At 37.3% G+C, this 21,840-nt stretch overlaps 1 protein-coding gene across 1 annotated transcript; it reads right to left on the reverse strand.

Annotated features, from left to right (window-relative positions):
• Window positions 1-2,681: 2,681 nt before the first annotated feature.
• Window positions 2,682-21,246, reverse strand: chpf2 (chondroitin polymerizing factor 2). Its single transcript, XM_007230319.4, has 4 exons — window positions 19,670-21,246; window positions 14,044-14,608; window positions 11,352-11,534; window positions 2,682-7,605 (listed from the first exon to the last, which is right to left on the reverse strand). Exons 1-4 carry the CDS (start codon window positions 19,939-19,941, stop codon window positions 6,334-6,336), a joined length of 2,292 nt encoding a protein of 763 aa, XP_007230381.1. The 5' UTR covers window positions 19,942-21,246; the 3' UTR covers window positions 2,682-6,333.
• Between the last annotated feature and the right edge of the window lie 594 nt (window positions 21,247-21,840).

Consider the following 21,840-nt stretch of genomic DNA (forward strand, 5'->3'; position numbering starts at 1 on the left):
ATATGTATTTAAAAGCCCAAACATGTCACTTAGCATAAAAATAAACTTTTTTATATTCCAATTTTACAAACCAAGTTTCTTAAAATAACCAGTAACTGTAAGCATCTTAAAATAATGAGGTCATCTCATCATATCAATAACATATCTTAAACCATAACCCCATGTATTAGCTCATTATAATGAGATTTTTTTTTTAAATTACTTTCAACTTCAAAATAATGACTGGAAATCTTAAAATAATGAGGTAGTATCTAAAACGAATGACTGCATTTCATGATGACTTGCTGTCTCAAAATTAAGTTTTATCTAAAAAGAAATAAGGATGCAGTATTTTAAAATGATGAGATAGTATCTCAAAATAATTACCAAGCATCTTAAAATAATGAGATCGTATCTCAAAATAATGAAATAGTATCTAAAAATAATAAGATAGTATCTCAAAATAATTACCAAGCTTCTCAAAATAATGTTTTAGCATAAAAAACAGCTTGAAATCTCGCAATAATGTGAAATTATCTTAATAATGAATCAGCATCACAAAACCCAAAATAATTCAAAATAAAGATTGTATTTTAGGTTGACTTACTGTTTAACTTACTGAATGATAATAATGACTTTAAAATGAGATAGTATCTCAGAATAGTGACAAGATAAAGAATTACACAATCAAAATAATAACTCATCTCATAACTCATCTCATAATAATGACCTCAAAGTAATAACTCAGCATTACAAAGTGACTTATAATTAAAAATAGTCTAAAATAATGTAAAAATAATTATCTGTCTCTCAAAATAATGAATTGGCATCACAAAACTCAAAATAATTCAAAATAAAGATAGTATTTTAGGTTGACTTACTGAATAATGACTTTAAAAATGAGATATTATCTTAGAATAGTGACAAAAGAAAGAATTACATATTTCAAAATAATTAGCATCTCAAAATTACTTAATAATTTAAAAATAGTATAAAATAATATAAAAATATAAAAGAATTATCTTGAGATATGACTTGGCTTAAACATGGATAGTAATGTACTTAATAATAGACCAAAAACATGTCAGAAATGGGCTTCCATTAAAATACTTAATCACACAAGGTTCTTTTTTTCGTATGGGCAAACGTGATCTTGTTCTGTAATAGGACAATCTAGAACCTCTATTAAATAGGCCCTTGGCGTCGGCCATATCATCAGGACACATCGCTTGAATCTCAGGTAAAGCCACAGCCACGTATAAAGGTGAGACTGTTTACAGTAGAAATGTAGTAGCACATTTGTTAGAATCTGAACCTGCAGAGAGTTAACAGATTAGAAGTCTAATAAAACACCACATGTGGACTGTAGCTCATAAAATGTTTGCTTGCTGGCATCAGCATGTTTCACTTACCACAGGATATTAAACTGGTCTCACATGAAAGCTAACAAGCATGAAGATGGAAAGAGGATGAGACGAAGAGGAAGCAAAGCCGCAAGACCTTTAGAATGAGAACAACAAAGTCAAACAAACAGATGGAGCTTTGTGTTCTTGATAAAATTCTGAATAGTAGTAGAATCAAAGCATTTTTTATAATAATTCATTAAACTTCATTCTCACTGGGTAGGAATTCCACTAAAGCAAAAGGTTTAATGGAACTGTGTAAAACTGTATTTAATGTATGTCACTTGTCTGATATAGTTAAATGGCAACATAGAAACATGATGATTAATATCAACACAAAAATAAATATACATACACCCTAGGGCTGGACAAAAACTTCAGTTTCTGAATCAGTTACTCTGATTTTGTTATTTATAGGTTTATGTTTGAGTAAAATGAACATTGTTGTTTTATTCTATAAACTACAGACAACATTTCTCCCAAATTCCAAAGAAAATATGGTCATTTAGAGCATTTATATACAGAAAATGAGAAATGGCTGAAATAACAAAAAAGATGCAGAGCTTTCAGACCTCAAATAATGCAAAGGAAACAAGTTTATATTCATAAAACAAGTTTTAAGAGTTTAGAAATCTGGTGGAATAACCCTGGTTTTTAATCACAGTTTTCATGCATCTTGGCATGTTCTCCTCCACCAGTCTTACACACTGCTTTTGGATAACTTTTATGCTGCTCCTGGTGCAAAAATGTTTAAGCAGTTCAGTTTTGTTTGATGGCTTGTGATCATCCATCTTCCTCTTGATTATATTCCAGAGGTTTTTAATTTGGTAAAATCAAAGAAACTCAACCTTTTTTAATTGGTCTCTAATTGTTTTTTTTTTCCAGAGCTGTATATCTCAACAGAAAATGTTTAAACACTGGTGATATGATCTGTAAACACATTTCCTGTCACTGAATGATGTTCATTACAGAGTGCTGCTGTCAGTTCACAGCTGGTAGCTTCACCGTGCTCATGATAAAATAGTTTTTTTTTTAACGACTGAGGAAATGGGTTTGGGTGGACACAAACAATCCAGGAAAAAGCCTGCCATGAACTGGGAGCTGTTAAACACTGCAACTGTCATCAATCAGCCAGGTTTACATGAACATGGGCCGTGTAAAGGGACATTTGGGCAATGTTAGGTGTGCTGTATTTATTGTTCTGAGCCTGTAAGTATAGTTTTGACCCTGTGTTCATTTCAGAAAATATGCTTTAGAAAAAAGCAGGATAGAGAGTGGATCATATTTGAAAGGCTAAAATATTTAACAATATTTTTTTATTGACACCAGTACAATCGAAACATTTTATTCAAACCTTATACAATCATGTATGTAAAAAAAGGCAAAAGGCTCAAGGTGCATTTGAAGCTTAAATAGGCAGTTCAACATTTTGGCAATAAGAGCATCTTTTAGGTAGAAACTTTATTTAGAATACATGAAAGTAATATTGTTTAATACTCTGTACATTGTTCACTAATACAGTCAGCAGCTCTGTATCTAAAGCTCTTTTAAAACAGTGGGAGTGATTCTGTACTGGTGAGCTGTAGTCACACAGTCGCACTGAGCCGTTAAAATCTTGAGCAAGGCACTTCTCTTACAACAGGGCTGAGCTAGACTTTCCTTCTGACTGCAATTTTACTGCCTAAATCCAGGCAGTGACAGCAACTGTGAGGAGGAAAACAACTCTAAATGTCTCCATCTTGGTTACAAAATGCTCATTGTTGAAGTACGATGTTTATGACAAACGTGTTCCAAATTTCTGACAGCAAAGATTTAAGTCTTTCCCTCTCAAATATCCAGAGCGCTGAAGGAAGGAATGCGCCTACACACAGTAAAAGAAGAAGTTCTCACATCTCAGGATGGCAAGAAAATGAATGTATATGTATATATTATATTATTTATGCCCAAAGTACATTCACTTCTTTTCAAAGTTTTATTAGTAATTAAGTATTAAGGCTCAATCCCATTTCTCTTCTGTATCCCTACCCCTTATTTTCAAGTGTAATCCTTCCCCTTGAAACAGAGTTAACTATAAGATTAAATCTTTAATCCTGGATATTTGGAGATATTTGGAGTGCATTATTAGAATCATAACATTCTGGTTCATTGATTTTTGTTACAAATCTGATAAAATTCTTTTTTTTTAATATCTCAGTTAGCCATATCATATTATCATGCAATAATACAATTCAAAATATTTTTTCTAATTCAGTGTTTTGTCACATCGCCAAAAGTATCGTTATCGTGAAAATACCATTTTAGAGCCATATCGCCCACCCCTATTGTCCATTTCTTAATTCCTCTGTAATGGGAAGCTGAAATGAGCTTTTATTTTATTTTTCTGTTCCACCTTAAATGCTGCAGACTCTGCCAACTGTTGCACCATTTAAGGTGGAGTGAGTAAGTTAGCTACATAGCTAGCTACTGAGACGATCTACTAATGATTTTTTTTTATGTTATGAAGAAACCTGGGTAATATAGCAGTTATCACAATTTTAAGCAGGAAAATATTTAAACTTGCCAGTGATTCTCATAATCCTATATACCAGCATTTAAAAAGAAAATCTCAGTTTGAAGAGTCATTAAGTCCTCTACAGCCTAACAAGAATCGGGACACCCTACCTCTAGATATGAAGGGGTAAAACAGAGGGATAGGGTAACTGGTTGGGCGAAGGGGTAAAATGGGTATGCACTTATGTATTGCTAATAATTGTGTGGGCTAGAGGGGTATACTCTCTGGAATGGTGGATGGTGCATCATCTCATCAATACAACAACAACCTAACTAACACTCAAGTTGCTCAATACAACCAAATCCTCACAGCAAGGATCTGAAATCCAGCATAAAACCCTTTTCTGAACAGAAGAGCCACAACAGGAATAATGACAATAAAACAGGATATTGTACTTTTGTTTTAGAAGAAACACTGAATGAGCCTAATATGTGTCCTAATGCTTTTCTCCACTCAGTGTGTATTATATTTTGTATTGCCAAAATGTTGAAGAGTCCATTTAAGGTCAGAGTTCACTACATTTAGTTCTTCTCCTTGTTCACATGTCCCTCATGATTTTTAATGAGTTATGTGTGTAAATGCAACATGTGGGCAGCAACAAGCTGACGCCTGAGGGCTGTATATTCAAGTACTCTGTGTAAGAATACAGTAAACTGTTAACATATTCAGAGTTTAATAAGATTTTAGTTTTGAATTCTGACTGCTTGGATAATATCCACATCTCAGGATGACCTTTTGCTTTAAATGGTCCAGTTTAAAGTAGGGGTGACCGGGGCACAAAGAAAAACACAGTGTAAAAATGTAACATCTGTTCCATGTAGTTCAGGTTTCAGCAGAATGAGCTTTAGGTATAGGTCAGAATTCACTTGTATTACTCTTGGTTGCTGTAACATATACCCTTTTTTAAACATGTAAACAACTCAGTGAGCACTAGCCAGGTCTTTACAGTACAAATTACATACTATGGGGTTATTTTACCAATATTAGCGTAAAAGCTCCCCAGACTCTAATTACAGCGGAAGACATGTCAGTCACTTTTGACTGAAGCCAATCACACAAGTGCTTTTTGTTGCACTATGTACAAGTTTTGGTTCTCCAGGATTAGATTCTCGTAGGCTGGGAAAAGTTATGAAAGATTTCAAATAATATAGTGGATGAAATGTAAGATGTTTAAATTGTAAATGCAGCCAAATTAAAGTAAAAAGTCACAAAAAAGAGAAATAATTTAGATTTTTTTTGTCATAATAAATGTTCAAATGTCATATTCGACAGAGCCCCACACAACTGTACTTAATTAACTGTGTTTGTATTAATTTAACAGATTTTGTTGATTTATAGTAAAAGCCTGTAACAGTTAACTCCAACTTACCCAATCTATTGAGTAACAAAGTAAGTGATAAATATTTTACTTACTGCTGAACTGGCCGATGAGCCGGCAACATTTGTTGCTGATAACTATACCATATTTTTATTTGTGGTAGAGATGTGCAGGTCACTAATAAAATAAAAACTATTATTAACCTTGCTCAAATAAATTTAAAATGATTTTGCAAAAACGAAAAAAAAAAAAAAAAAAAAAAAAAAAAACACTAAAGAAGAGGTAGGTTGTGCCCCGTTCTCTCCTACTAAACACAACAAGAGGATTGTGTTTAGGCACCAATCATTTAAATTTATATATTTTAAGCCAAATTTTCTTATTCTTATTTGATTTAGAATTTAGTGTAAGCATTATGCTAGTAAAGTGTAGATACTCCTCTAATATCCACAGGGTAACTGCATGAAACCAAATTTAGTGTAACAATGTACTTGCATAGCATAACATTATAATTATAATTCTGCAACAGAAGGATGGATAGAGTCGGGGAAATTGGGACACTGGCTGGACAGTATGAGATGAAAACACAATTGAGTTTTTCTTTTGCTCATTTCAAAATAATTTGAATAAAGATCTAAAAAAAATTGAGGGCCCCAAAATACCTGAATCTACCTTAATTAATTTTATGGACATAAAAATTAAGTTTGAACTATAAGTCAAATAAATTGCTTTCCTTTTCTTTCTTGAGAACCATTGAGAAGAATTCAGTTCAGGTAACAGAGAATGCAACTACCCAGTCCAGTCTGCTACATCCAGGTGAAGTAGTCATGTACACAGTTTTGACTTAAGTCGGTTAATGTTAATGTCAATGAGAGTGAGTCAGTAAGTCTCTGAGATTGCTAAATTAGCACTTAGCTCCATCCAGTCATGCTCACTTTAGGTAAGAACCAAAACTCTTCGTGTTGGGGAACTTCCTGTATTTACTGTCTCCTATTCTACATTCTGGCTTATTCAGTGAGGTCCAGGAGAGCCAGTTTGTTTGCAGAAGAATTGTAATTTATTGTAACAGTTTCCAGAACAGGTTCTTAGGTGCTGTTGGCCTGCTCTTGTTCGAACAGTGCCATGGCCAGGTGTGATCGAGAGGCCAGCCCCTCTAGATTACTCAGCACACAGCGATGGTAAATATCTTCACTGAACCGAGGGTTACAGGCTCGTCGGACATACTTCTGCACCAGAGCCGGCTCCACCGCCCGGAACACATGCAAGCCCGAATAGCGTACGAAAATCTCATACACGTCCATGCTCTCCAGCATCTCATCGTTGTCCAAGATGTCAGCCGCCATCTTGGTGCGGGCAGCCATGTAGTCTGCGTTGTAAAAACAGGCCTCCTCGAAGACATGGCGGTCAAAGCGGCCATCGCGCAAAGAATCCGAAGAAAAGGACGATGCGGCTGAAGGTTGCTGGTCACGGTACACAAGAGCAGGGCTGTACTCCTGGAAGTGAATAGGAAAGAAGACCTGCCAGTTGCTGATGGCGTTCATCCGGCAGCGGTTCAAGAAGTCAGCGTTCACCTCTGTCCAAACGCTGGCCAGAAAGAACAAGGTATCCACTGGATGCTTCTTAGAGATGATGTCCATCAGCTTGACTTGGGAAGGTACCTCAGTTTTGACGCTAATCCATGGGATCTTCACGTCGCTGTAGCGCTTCTCCACCTCGCCGATCATGGCCTTGACTCCAGCAAAGACGTCCGTCTGGCTGACCCTCTGCGCATCAAAGGGGTCGTACACAAACAGGAACGTCAGCAGAGCATTGTCTCGAGTGTCCAAGGCGTTCATGACGTACGTGTCCAAGAAGTTGCCCACAAAGTCCTGGTCACGGACAGTCACTGGAAGGATGACCTGCACCCTTGTAGCTTCGGTCACATAAGGCATGGGAATGATCTCGATGGCACTGAGAGGCCTCAGCAGGCCCACCCGCTTGGCAATGACCTGACTGTGACCCTTCTGGGTGAAGGCCTCCAGGGCCAAGTCCAGCATGTACTCCATCCCTCGCGTGGGGTCGAAGCGACGGTAGCCGTTCAGCAGCCTCTGCTTACGGAAGCGCAGCTGGGGTTGGTAGCGCTCGTTAAGGTGCTCCACAGCCGTCTCCAGGATGGAGCTGACATCCGCACGGTCTGCACCGTGGAGCTCACATTTGGGCGAACTGTCTGCACACGAATAGATGTGATCTTCAGTGAAGTATTCCCAGTTGATCACCTCAAAGCGCGTCTTGGGTCGGAAGGGAGGGTTGACGCCAATGGGCCAGGTGGCACCAGCTTTGCCCTCTGGAGTGAGTTCACTCAGGTTACTGATTTGAACCTGTCAGAAAGAGCAGGAGGAATTTCAACAAAACAATCATGAAGATTTTCCAGAACAAGGGGTTGGTGATATTACATTTAATCATATTATTAAGACACTTGTCAGAATTGTCAGAAGATATCAATATTTTTTTTGCATGTGATAATACTTTGGAACTTAACACCCATCAGATTTTATTTGATTACAATTTTGAAAACCATGTATAATTTCTGTTCCACTTCATAATTATGTGCTACTTTGTGTTGGCTTCACTTAAAATCTTAATAAAATACATATTTGTGGTTGTAAGCTGATGAATTGTGATAAATAGAGTGACCAACAGTGTGTGAGCAATTGGAAGAGAAATACAAACACAAAGTGTTAAACAGAAATTCAGATCATGGCACTCTAATGATTTGCCACTGCTCTGCCCACAACTGCATTTTTTCATATTTCACACATTTAAGCACATTTATAGCTAGAGAATGGATTTGGTCAATGAACACAATACAGTGTGTTTTAAAATATTTTAAAACCACAACAGACAATAGAGGAAATTAGTCCAAATTTATAGAAAACCAGTTCACTCTAGGTCACTTTGACTGTGGGTCAACTAATAAAATTCCCTTTTCTCTGCAGGCAGTCTGTTCTGCCACCCCGTAGACTGTTTGCTCAGTCTGCAAAATAAGCCTTCTCGCCAGGCTGTTGATCTAGCAGTGGAATATTAGACTGAATTTGCCAGTGGAGCAAACAACCATGTGCCAACCTCTGATTAACCATCACAGCAATGTCTTTTTCTTGCATTCTGTCAGTGTAGTAATATACCAAACAATTTCATCAGATATCATTAAATACAATTGTAATGAGCAGTATAATTAATATTTGTTGCATTCCAAGTGCACATTTTATTTGTATTAGATCACAACTTTAATCCTTAAATTAATTCAATGCATTTTTTTCAAAGAACACAGTTAATTTATTTACTAGCTGTGTTAAAGTAAATAAACATACCATTTTAATCCTTACATTGATTGTCCTACTCACATCATCAGATGAACAAATCCTCTGACCTGCTGTTGAGTTAAAGTTGTTGCTAAGTTACTCAGGTTTCCACAGCTATGGCGCCCATGCTGATTTATTCCTGGTCAATATGGACTAAAGTTATTGAGAAAATTTAACCATTTTCTTAAGAGAAGTCTGTATAGTTTGAATGGAAACACTTTGGTAATGCTTCAACTCAGATGTGGGCTTGATGAAACATGCACTATGAAGAGAGCTTAAGGCAAAAATACCAGCATATCTTTGAGAATATTATTCAGTGGGAACCTGGACATAAATGAATAGTATTTTTTCTCCCAGCAGGCCAATGTTATCAATACCTCATGAAGAAGGGACCTACAGAAATGCTCAAAATATTTTGAAAGTTTTTTTTTTTTTACTTTTTTTAAAGTTACAATTTTAAAGCTATGTGCCCAGTTGCATAAAACACCTTAAGTGAATTACTTCCCTCAAGCTTGCTCCTAACAATGCCGTAGTGTGTTGAAGAAAAATGCCTCAAATGTAATCTTAGAGCTTTCTTAAGGGAAACCCCTTAAATCTTTACTTGCGTATCTAATTTCCCCCAAATAATCCCAAAAATGTTGCATGAAGTCCCTTAACACTCTATTCCCTTATAATTTATAAGGGACCCAAAATCTCACCTTAACACCCGGAAAACAGATTTAGATTAATGAGCTATATAAGCCTATAATTAATAATTTATCAAGCAGAAAAGTGAATAAACTGAATGTAAAGTAGGAGTGAACATTGCACATGCACGTTTACAGAGAAAGAGTGAAAAAGAGAGAGGGGTGTGCCTCACGCAGGGGTGATTAGGGCACTTTTTTCTGTGAGAAGTACTCAATTTAGAAAAAATAATTTGGTAGATGTTGCTAACAAAAAAAAGTTAAGTTAGCAACACTGGTTTTAAAAACAGCAGTGTTCAGTGAACAATTATTTTCACTGATAAGGTTACAGTGTTGTTATGGTAGTGTTTTTATGAGACTTGTATGTATATTGTATGATATCATACAATATAATGCTGTTTATTTCATGATTGTTTGTTTTAAAACACATCAACGGCACAAAACAACGATACTGCAAAAAAACTACTTTTGATGCTATAAAGAACTATTTTTGTAATATCGATGTGTGAATGTAAAACATTGACATCCAATAAAGTTCCATCACACCCTTAGAAAGTTCTTTACTAGGGCTGCAACTAATGACCATTTTAGGTGTCTGTAGTAGTAATCTGCCGATTATTTATTTGATTTGTCACGATTATTATTATATTATTTTTGGCATGCCCTTCATTTGTTCTTCATACTGATGAGGACAGCTGAACATTAAGCCCCCAAGACCAATTAGCTGTGCATTTTGATAGTTTGAGGTACCTATAATAAATTAAAAATTACAAAATACATTATAGGAAACAGAGGCTGGATGTTATTTTCAGAAGATTCTAGGATACTTGAATGTATTTTTAAACTTTTTTTCTTACAATTTTCCTAGAAGATTTATTTTTTTTATTAAAGTCTGTAGTTACTATAACACGTAATTTAATATTAATGACAGAGTACTGTATCTTTCTAACATTTAGGCAGTGAACGTTAGTTTAACTAATGTTAGTAACGTTAATGAACATGTGAAGCCTGTTTAAACTCACCTAAGCAGCTCCCTGCAGTAATTTAACTCACCAAGGGTAATATAATTAATATAGAAGTCAGAGTTTAAACTGTAAGACTGACTGTAGAGTATTGTGGAGTTAAAGCAGCACTAGATAGGATTTTCTGGATTTTTTATCTTTTTAAAGAAGTAAAATTACAGCTTGAAACTGCAGCGCTGCATTGAGGTGTAATAGGAGGAATAGCGGTGCTCTCGTGTCTGTGCTGGAGCTCCTCTGAGCTCAAACCAGACTAAGTTTTCCGAGGCGCCCTCGACCAACGCTCCCGAGAACTGCGACCTGCTTTCCGGCCTTTAGTTCTAACAGTTCTACAAGGACTACTGGTTCATTCTTTACAAATTAACATACAGACACTCTGGCAGAAGCTGGAAAGAGACTGAATATGTCTGTGTAAGGCAGAAAACGAGAAAGAGAAACTAATCCGCCTGAAACATTTATTACACTCTACAACTGTACGGGGAGCCCACGAGCACAAAATCTCAATCCTACCTAGTGGGGCTTTAAATGTGTTTGCTCGTGTGTGTGTGCTTTTTTTTTATTTTTTATTTTTTTATATTTTTATTTCTCCCCAATTTACACGGCAAATTACCCAACCCACTCAGTAGGACTCCCCCTATCACTAGTGATGCCCCAACACACCAGGAGGGCGAGGACTAACACATGCTTCGTCTGATATATGTGAAGTCAGCCACCGCTTCTTTTCGAGCTGCTGCTGATGCAGCATTGCCGAGCAGCCAGCGCGCTCGGAGGAAAGCGCAGCAGCTCGGTTCCGATGCATCATCTCACAGACGACTTGTGCTGCAGACATCACCATAGGAGTGATGTGGGAAGAGAGCACCATCTACCCACCCGGAGGGAGCAGGGCCAATTTTGCTCCCTCTGAGCGCCGGCAGCTTAATGGCAAAGCTGCATGAGTGGGGGTTCGAACCTGCGACCTCCTGCTCATAGTGGCAGCACTTTAGACCGCTGGACCACTCGGCGCCTGTTTGCTCATGTTTAATGGACACGGCGCTGCCATTACTAAATCAATAAGTCTACACACCTGCAGCTGCTGTATTTGAGCGTAGGTCCAGTCCAGTTCAATCTGGCTGTAGCGTTTGTGCAGGCGGTACATGAGTGTTGGCTCTGAGACGGGGTGCACGGTGAAAGCGTTCTTGAATTGGGAGCTGTCTTCACGCTCAGGGTCAGCATTTTTCTGCAGCTCAAAGTAACGGTAGGTCATTTCCTAAAAGAAAGAAAAAAAAAGTTAAATCAAATAAATTCTTAAATTCTTACATATTGTTTGTGTACGAGTTACACTGGATAGCCTGTCAGGTTAACAACAGGGGTGTAAGAAAGTGACAATATATCAAAGTAATACTGCAATACTGTATTCAGATAGCCTCTACCCTCCTTCACAGACATCAACACCACACGCTGCATCCACAAAGCCACCAGCGTTGTAGACAACTCCATCCATCTCTCACACCGACTTTTCTCTCTGATGCCGTCCGGCAGAAGATACAGGAGCATCCGAGCCTCCATTACCAGACTCTGCAACAGCTTCTTCCACCAGGCAATCAGACTCCTCAACACACAGCGACTGAGCTGAACAACATCCACAACTACCACACACCCTTCACACTCCTTGAGGGACTAAACTAAGACCCCTTACCACTTTTCACACTCTCACAAAAACTGTACTGTCTCTCCACACACATATATTTTGATATATTGAATCGTAAGATGCATACCATATCACCAAGTTCTTGCAATACACAGCCCTATTAAACAACATGTAAAAAATATATAATTTATTGAACTCATTGCATATCAACCCATATTATTACTCCAACAGACCCTTTAATCTGAGCCTGATATAAAGAACTCAATCTGAATATAGTTATCAGTCTAGTAAGATAATCCTGCCACTATATAGAGCCAAACATGTGAAACTCATTTTAAGCAATCTGTGCAGCTGTACTGCAGAATATTAACATGATGTTCTCCAATTTGAACTGATGTAATGCCACTGGGACACACTGGACCGATTTTTGGAGGATAATGGTGTTCATGCTGTTCTTGCAGTTAGGTTTCACAACTTTTGACACTTTTTTTTCTTTACAAAGTTTAGTTTCATATAAAGTCTGAGGGTATTAGCAACACCCATGCCACAACAGCTCATGCATTTAATGGGAACTTACTGGTCAATGTTAACCTTTAGAAGTTGCTCATATCAGTAGTGAAAATCAAAGGCAAACTGTCATTTGAAATAACTTCTCATTCATTATATCATAAACATAGAAATCTATACATAGAAATCTTTAAAACATCATACATAAAAAAACTAAAAGTTAAACAGAATTTTATTACTTACACTGGTATACAAATGTCTGAGCACCACTGATCAATGTTTGTGTTGCTCAACAGTAAAACAGTGCGCCACTAACTCAGAATCTGCTAAATCATTCCTGACAGTATTAGGGCAATTTCACACCTACAGAAGGTTTACTCTGGTCCAAATAAGTTAACAAGTTAGTAGAAAAGGGAGCATGTGGTTTGGTTTGATTTCTCAAGTGAATAAACCAAGTGAACAAAAAGTTTGTTTTGGTTATTGGCTAGGCCTAGGTTCTGTGCTCTGAACTAGTGCGTATTTATGTGCAGTTTTAATGGAGCATCTATATATATATATATATATATATATATATATATATATATATATATATATATATATATATATATATATATATATAGTATATATATTGTTTTTTTGTGTTTTTTTTATATATATATAGAACTTTAGCAGCTACACAGACATTTTGATTCAAACTAGATAAGTACATGTGATTGATGGGTTGGGTCCAAGATGACTTAAGGTTGAATCATGTTTTTATTAAAAATATTCTGCTTTAGAGACTGGAGGCTACAAATTAAATACAGGAAGAAGGTTCTGTGCTCTGAACTAATGCATGTTTTTGTGCAGTTAACACAGCAATGCCATAGCTGTAGTAATTATCTGGATAATAAATTAAGTTCAACTACACATGAGTGCAGGTATGGTTAAACTTAATGTTTCCCAAACCTATTTTTGGAGGCACACCTTCCTGCACTTGTCAGTACTGTGTCTGACTGTTTGGAGCAGAGGTACACTAATATAAGAAGGACAGTGCTTTCAGCCTCCATAACCAGAATTCTTACAACAAATTAACCCCCTTCGCACCTCTCAAGGGTCTTTGTGGGGTTTTATTTGGTCTGTATCTAGGTGTAATTACTATGTAAACACGCCAAAGGTAAAAACAAGTCCAAATTAACCAGATTAAACAGTGCCTTTAAACAGTGCCTTGCCTTTAGGTTTCCTGTGAACAGCTAAATTTACTACAGTTCAGAGTGCTGGGCAGCTGTGTAGAAGATTTCATGGCTGTTGATTGTTCAGACAAGGTTTAAGATTTGAAATGTGCATCTGGTATTGGCTAGTGATGACTGTGAAGAAGCCACAGGTTTGAAAACTCAAACTTTCTGTTCTATTTCTCACTTTAAAATTATACCAAAGAATACAAATACACTAATCTTGCTTAAAATGTAAAAACAAACAAACAAAAAAAATTCTATTCTGAGATCAGTTCATCTTCTATAACAGAAATTTTGACTGGGGTGCCCAAACTTTTGCATGGAAATGTGCCTATGTAACTAATTACGTAGTTACTCTGACAGAGAACAGCTTTATCAATCCAAAAAAGTGTAAGATTTGACCTCACCTGATGCTTTTCCACACAGCTCAGACCCAAGTAATCAATGATGCAGCGACCGAGCCACTCGTCAGGTCTGACGCTGAGAATGTCGTTGCGGCAGGAGTCCAGGTGGGGCTGCAGCCGGGCGAGAAGACTACGAGAGAGCAGGTAGCCATATCCACCGTGGCAATAACGAGCACGCTCCTCTCCACCAATAAACTCTTCTGCACGCCCCATATAGAGATCCTGCCCTGCACTTAAGTGTCCCACAAGGTCCATTACCCGCTCTGCTTGAGTGTACGTATCATCCTGCGCCAGGTAGAACCAGTCGTACTCGTTGCCGTGGTGCTGATGAAGGTGACGTATCGTCTCGTACATCAGCCAGACCGGACGGTCGTCACCGTGAGCGACCACAATCATCCCATGAGGCACCTTAGCGCTTCGGAGGCCGGTGAAGAAGAAGGTTCGGTGAAAGCGATGTGCCACTGTGCGGTTCACTGCTACGCCCAATGTGCCGAGGGTGGTGCGTGAGCTCAGGATGCCCACCAAGAGACGCTCTCGGATGCCAAGTTCTGTGTGGATATAACGAGTCCTACAGAAAAAAAGAAAACATAAATAAATTAATTTATTTTTGTTTAATTAAGCTATAGGTCTTTTCTTTTGATGATATCAAGCTGAGAAGATATGGAATAACAGTTCTGAAGCCAGCAGTACTTATTTATACGTATCAAAGGCTTATCTGTTCTAATCATTTACTGCCCCACAGAGTTACCTCTGATGATATCTACTCTGGCAAGAACTCTCAGGCTATGTCCAAAATAATAGAATACAATAATATAAAATGTCAAAAATAATACACCAATATTGTTAGGTTCTAAAAACAGCCTCAGGTTCTACGTTTTGTGTAGGACCTTCCTAAAGGTCCTTTTTTCATTAAAATGAGTGTTCTGGTTTTCTTTTTAGCAATCCTACAAGTAGTCCTGTTTGGAAGATTTTTTGGGGTTCAAGAGCTCATGGTGCCATCCACCATTGCTCTTAAATACCATTTCTTAATTACATTAAGAGTAAGTAATATTTTTTTCCCCCTGGGCATTAATTACTTTAGTTTTCAGATAGCTAGACAGTTGCTTAGAGGAGCACTTGATTGCAGGCTCCATTTGCTCCATACCTGTAACCTGTCTCTGCTGTACACAGTCTTGAACAAGAAAAGATGTCAAACAAGCGCTAGATGTTAATCTACACATATTTCTCTCCTGTTTATTTGGGTGAGTAAATCACTTTTGTTTATTTAGAGTAAGCTTAGATTTCAAGATTTCCACTAAGGCTGGGTGCAGCAGCATTAGCATTAGTGGCTAACCGCTAGTGCTAGTCGTGGTTAGAGCTAGTAAATGCAGCCCAACAGCGCTACACCGAGGAACCCTGAGTGTTCCACTAAGTCAGGGAGATATTAGCTGGTTTTGTCCCATGTAGGTTTTTTGAACACAGTAAACGCGCAGGCTACAGTCCGATATACTCTCCTCTGAACAGCTAAAGAGTTAGCACTTACTGCATTTTGCATCTAATGCTAATGCTGCTCCAGTAGTGCTAGCCGGGTTTTATTAGCTGCAGACTACACACCAATAATGCCCACCTCTGAACGACGAAAGAGCTAGCGTTCAGCGTGGTTATCGGCTAATGCTAATTCTGCTTTAGCAGTGCTAGAAGGCATTAGCAGCTAATGCTAATACTACTGGAGTCTTGGTGCTGGAGAACTAAACTAAAACTGCTGTATAACTCTGTACTTCAGCGGAGTGGATTTATTGTTCCTTACAACTTGACTGGTAAAATTCATAAACTGCACCAGATTATAAGGTGGACTGAGGATTTTTGAGAAAATTTTAAATATTAAGTGGGCCTCATACTATGCTCCCGTAATATAAAGTTTTTATATACAGTTAGTATGGAAAAGGAGTTGCTCCTCCCTATTGATTCTATTTGCATATTTGTCTTGTTTGCATTGCACTATTGCCCTGCGATTTCTGCCTCTGGTTAACAGTTAAAAAATGTGTCTGTTGTTGCCAAAACCAGACTTGTTTCTGACTTGCTTTGTTACTCTTGTTTACCCGTTTACCCCAGCTTTCTCTAGACTAGTTACTCTAAGGTTTTCTTGGAATGTGAATGGAGATCCCTGCAATTTTTCTGCCTGCTTGTTACTGGACTTCTGCTGTGTACAACTATGATGATTGTTGAAGAAGCTGTAGACAAGATCTTGCATGATGCTTTGTAGTTCCACAAGTCATTTCATTACAGCTATTTATATAAAGAAGCTCAATTTATTAAACTGACCTCTGCCACCCCGTTTATGACTGTGACAGTGGCAGATCGCTGAAGGTTCAAATGAAGATCAAGTGAAAATCTCTGTAACTGTCTGCAGAGAAGGAGCTCTTCTGAATCTTAATCACAGTAATCGCATGAGCTCCACTTCATTTAGATAATGAAAATCGCCCTGAAAATCTGGGACATTGCACTAATTTAGAAAACCTCTAGCAGAGTAGATTAGGGAGTAGAGCAGACAACTCAACAATTAAACTCATACTAGACAGTAATCAGCTTAAGGTAATATAAAGGAGGCTTTGATATAGACAACCCAAGATTTAGATCATTATTCTAAAGCAAGAGAAGCTGAATATTCAGCTGTTAAATGTAGTCTATACTCTGCAGCTTGCATGGCTGGATGGATTTTTGCTAAAGCAGAGAGGTTCAGGCCTAATGCAGGCAGAGATATAATTAACTAGCTACTGCTAAGAGCAGCCTATCAAAAGCCTCTTTCATTAATAGATATTCAGCAGGAGAAGCGTCTTGATAGCAGAAAACAGCAAAACCATTCACAGGCATAAAAGAATGTTTAAATACCTTTAACCCTCTGAGGACCACAAACTTGCTGATGTGTCAAATTCAATGTTCTCCATGTTTCTATTATATATTTACAGCAAACAAATTTATCACAAAGATATTAATAAATAGAAATTTAAACAGCTGACCAAAAACAGCTTTAATTCTATATTGTATAATGTACTAGGGCTGCACAATACAGTGCTTTATCATATTCATTGCAATGTATGCATGCACAATATTTACAGATTAAATCACACACAATATGCTATCCTTTGCCTGATACAAACCTGATATTTAAACTATATTTTTTATTTTACTCCAATCTTTGATACACAAAGGGTATATAGTTATATTAAGACTTCTGGAGAAATTGGAAAAATAGCTTTTAACATGACAATACATATTGTACAACAAAAAATGTTCTTCCAACATTGTGCAGCCCTACAATGTACAGTGTTTCAAAATATAGCATTTTTAAGACCTGTTCTTCTCCATATCGTGTAGGTGTACACATCATGTGTCAGCAGTGCAATTAACTAAACCTTGCAGACAAAGTTGCAGCTTCAGTATGAGAGGAAATTTTCATCTCAGTGATTTTGAACTGGATTGTTGGTTGTTATAACTCCTCTGTTTTTTTTAGTTTTTTAGAATAGTGAAATAAAGAACAAAAATACCTACTGAGCAGTAGTCATTCCTATGTTGTTGATGAGAGGTCATCAGAGGATTGCCAGACTGGTTAGAGCTGACAAAAATGCTACAGTAACTCATAACCTCTCTATACAATTGTGGTGACCAGAAAAGAAATTTAGAATAGCAATATGCCATATTGAGCTCAAATTCCATCAGCCAAGAACAGAAAGTTGAGGCTGCAGTCACCAAAACCAGATAGCTAAAGACTGGAGAAAGGTAGCTAGCTCTGTATGACAAACCTCAATTTCTGCTTAGGCACTCAAAAATGGGCTCATTTAAGACCTATAGGCTCAAAAATGGGGCCAACAGCATGAATATATGGATCCTGACTGCCTTGTGGCAACAGTCCAGGTTGGTGAAAGTGGGGGTGTATTAGTCTGAAGGAATGTTTTTGTTGGTACATTTTTAGAAATATTTATACCAGTCAATTACTTTGAATGCCACAGCCTACTTGAGTAATTTTGTTGACTGTGTGCAATCCCGTCTCAACCACAATTTACCCAACTTCTAACAGCTATTCCAAGCATGTTGCATTTTTAGTAACCAGAACTGAATTCAATAGAACACATTTGGGATGTGTTCAAACATTAGATTCATAGCATGAAAATGCTCCACAAAAATAAACATTAATCTAAAAGGAATGGTTTAAATATCTTGTGGAACCATGCAACAAAGATTAAAAGGTTGTTTTGACATCTAATGTTAATACATTGGTTTGTGAGAGAATGTTGTACTTTGTGGAAATAATATTTAATTAAACTAAGTGATTAAATTCAAGATGGTCTCCTTCATATTATGCCCGTATATTAATACAGTAGAATATTTTCACATTTGCCACGCAACGTTTGAACCACAGTTGTCTAAATGGAAACAGTTTCCCTTTCATACTGCCAGTGATAGGGCGATGACACATTTCACCAACTAACAGTCATTACAGTGTGAGAGTGTCCCACCAAACTGAGAACTGAAGACATGTTTAAAGTCAGAGCTCTTTGCACTAATCTATCATTTAAGGTCTCTTGGGCAGAATACATGTGCTAAACACTTGCTGACTGCTGACCGCTACTTAATGGGATGCACTTGTTTTGTAAATGTATTTGTTATATTTGCATATTTGTTTTTTTCAAAAAAGATCAAACATTTAAACTAAGAATGCATGGTAGTATCATGATCAAATACTATAATCAGATATATAATTTTACTAAATAAGATGTTATATAATATCTATATAATATATAATATCTATAATATGACGTGTGTACAGTTTTAGATATTTCTGAGAAAAATTCAGCAGGTTGGAATTTGGCAGCTGTTACAATTTGACAATACATTAAAATTTTTATAACAGATTAATAGTAAGAATAGCAAGAAAATTTTTGTTTTATTGGTGCTTTTGAAGATATACAATAACATGCAAATATCATGTAATAGCAGTATACAGTATACAACTGATCATGATGTACTACTTCAGTATATGTTGTGAGGTGTTATCTTGTGAGTGAGATTGACACCTGGCCAAAGTGTTCTTGGTAAGTTGATTTGATTTATGGCAAATCTCTGAGTTTCGTCACCTCACGTTTAACAAACTAGCTATTTGTCCACTGGTACGCACTATAATTACACTTTGAGCACACGTTTCCACAGAGAACCACATAAACACAACAGCGAGTGGAAATGGAAGAGCTACTGAACAAGATGGCATGTGACCGAGAAAGCCAAAAAAATTCACTGGTCCTTCTGTTTTTTTCAATTGCAGTCAAGGTGCAAGAGTTTCATTACTAAGAAGAAGTGTGAAATATTTTTCAGGGACATCCCCCTGAGAAATAATCCCGTCCAGATAGGGCTATTGTAGATATCAGCGTTAGTTGAATTACTTCTTCCAAACTAGAGCATTACTATTTTAAGCAAAACCATCAGATCCAAAAGGAACAGCATGCAAAACAGATGGATTCAGTGCATTATGTGCATCTGTATGAGTACTGTAGTATTTACCTCACAGCCTTGCTTCAATAAATCAATATGCACATTTGACAAAATTACAGAACCAGAACTTTACTGTAAAAAAGTGTGGTATTGGTATTTTACTGACCTGAGTACTTTCTTATGTGGCTTGCTGGGATCTTTATGATAGGGTACAATGCGTGGCTGGAAGTCTTCATTCCCATCCCCTTCATTGCCCCCCTTAGGCTCTACAATATGACTGCCCCGGAGCAGACCTCCATTCACCAGTTCTTCACTGCAGGCCTCATCTGGATCCTGTGTCCATGACACCATGAGCAGACTGAGACTACAGCCCAGAGAAAGTCCCAGGATGAGGGGCAGAGCAGGGCGGAAAACAGCCAGAAAAGAGGAGAGGCGCATGATGGAGCAAGTTTTACTTTAGTAACTAGAGTCCACCAGATCTTTTGCAAAAGTCCTGTGACATATAAGTCCGCTGGATGGCAAGGCACCTCAAAAGTTCTGCCTAAAATGGCTCATTTCCAAATTTCATGAAAAATTCTGCAGAAGGGAGGGAGTGCAGCAAACTTTAATTAATTAAATAATATCACAATATATATTTTGTATTATGAAAATGCCTTTAAATATCGTGATACAATATATTTATCATATCGCCCAGCCCTTCACAATTCACAGTATTGTAAAACATGTAACCCGCATTTTTAGGGAACAGAGGCGCTTAGTCACCTAAAGATTTTAAGCCTTTACAAAATAAGTTAATATGAGACTGGAAGCATTTCCATTTAAGAATAGACATTTAAGTAAGCATAGATAATTAGAAAAGACTATTATTAAGATTTAAAAGTTAAAATACGGTGTTGAAAAATGTTCAGTTGCTCAGTAAAAGAGCTGCTGTAAAGCAGAGTAGATTTTATCCTTCCTCATTTGAGTCAAAATAAGAGAAACACACAGTTAACTAGCTAGCTTAGCATATCAAGGAAGCTAGCTAGCTAACTCGTTAGGTTAGTAAACTATCGCTAGCTAACCAACTAGCTAGCTGGGTTAACTTAGCTAACGTTAGATACCTAACGTTAGCTAGCTTACTTCAGTTCTAAAGAAAAAAGAACAATCAAAAACAAATAAAGAGAGTAATAAATAGAATACGCTCATGTAACTTATACAAGTTTTTAAGGTTTCTTCTTCACTATAAAACGTATTTTACTAATGTAAAGTTAAACCTAGGTTAGCTAGCTAGCGTTAACAATTTTTCTTCAAAGAACCCCAATAGCCAAACCCAGAACTTGCTCGTTTTAGGATGGAGAAATTCGAGATAAACATAGCTAGTTAGCTAGACTCGAAAAATCAATGACCAACAGGGCTAAAGGTTTAATTTCTCTCCTCCGAAGATTTTTCAGTTTTTCCAGTGTTCCTTCCTCTCGTTTCCTTCTCTTTTCTCCTTCACTCCATCCTGCTCCTCGTCCTCCCTTTAACGGACACCGTTACCGAGACCAGTCGCTCGCTCGCTTGTTCTGTATAGATTTAGCTAACCTGAAATAAACTAGGTTAGCTAGCTAGCTAGATAACTAGTTAACAAGGGTAGCTAACGCATAACACATTCTCTCCGGTGTGCAAAACATGTAACTAGATAACTCCTCTATTAAACGGACTGCTGCTAGCAGCCCCGCTCGCTCACATCTCGTTGAGAAACGGAAAACACACACACACAAACACACACACACACACACACACACACACACACACACACACACACACACACAGCTGTACACGCACACGCCGTGTACAGTAACAGCACACCGCGGGAAACAAAAACCCATAAAGAACGTTCCGCACATAGCCTGTCTATCTCGGGATTTGAGCGTTTCATACTAATCGTATTACATTTAAAGTTGTGTAGTCTCATTAATTGCATTTTCATGAAGAGGTGATTTTGATGAAGAGATATATTTTATATATGAGAATTTTTAAGTATGCTTCTCTTTTACTTTTTCTCCACTATACTGTATGTTAGTTATGATTATTATTGATTTAATGAACTACTATATTAAAATCACTTTGATTTAATTACTTTCATTATTTTCAATTACTTGTCTTTTTAAAGTCACATATGACTAAACATTGTTTATTCAACAAAGGTTAACTTGCGTTTCAATTCCCTAATACAGGATAAAATGGCCCTGCCTAGCTACTGCCAGCCTATTTTCTTCTCACATTGGCAAATTAATCCTGCACAGTTAAGAGTTACTACATGACAGTTCCCAGTCAGCAAGAAGTCCCGCTTTGCTGTAAGGACATGGTACCTTG

Source organism: Astyanax mexicanus, chromosome 8, assembly GCF_023375975.1.
Source record: "Astyanax mexicanus isolate ESR-SI-001 chromosome 8, AstMex3_surface, whole genome shotgun sequence".
NCBI lineage: Eukaryota > Metazoa > Chordata > Actinopteri > Characiformes > Acestrorhamphidae > Astyanax > Astyanax mexicanus.

Excerpts from the sequence above, each read along its gene's own strand:
- chpf2 (XM_007230319.4), bottom strand. The coding sequence starts at position 19,941 with ATGCGCCTCTCCTCTTTTCTGGCTGTTTTCCGCCCTGCTCTGCCCCTC. Across the intron at positions 14,609-19,669 it reads CCACATAAGAAAGTACTCAG|GACTCGTTATATCCACACAG; the intron begins GTCAGTAAAATA and ends TTTTTTCTGTAG. Across the intron at positions 11,535-14,043 it reads GCTGTGTGGAAAAGCATCAG|GAAATGACCTACCGTTACTT; the intron begins GTGAGGTCAAAT and ends TCTTTCTTTTAG.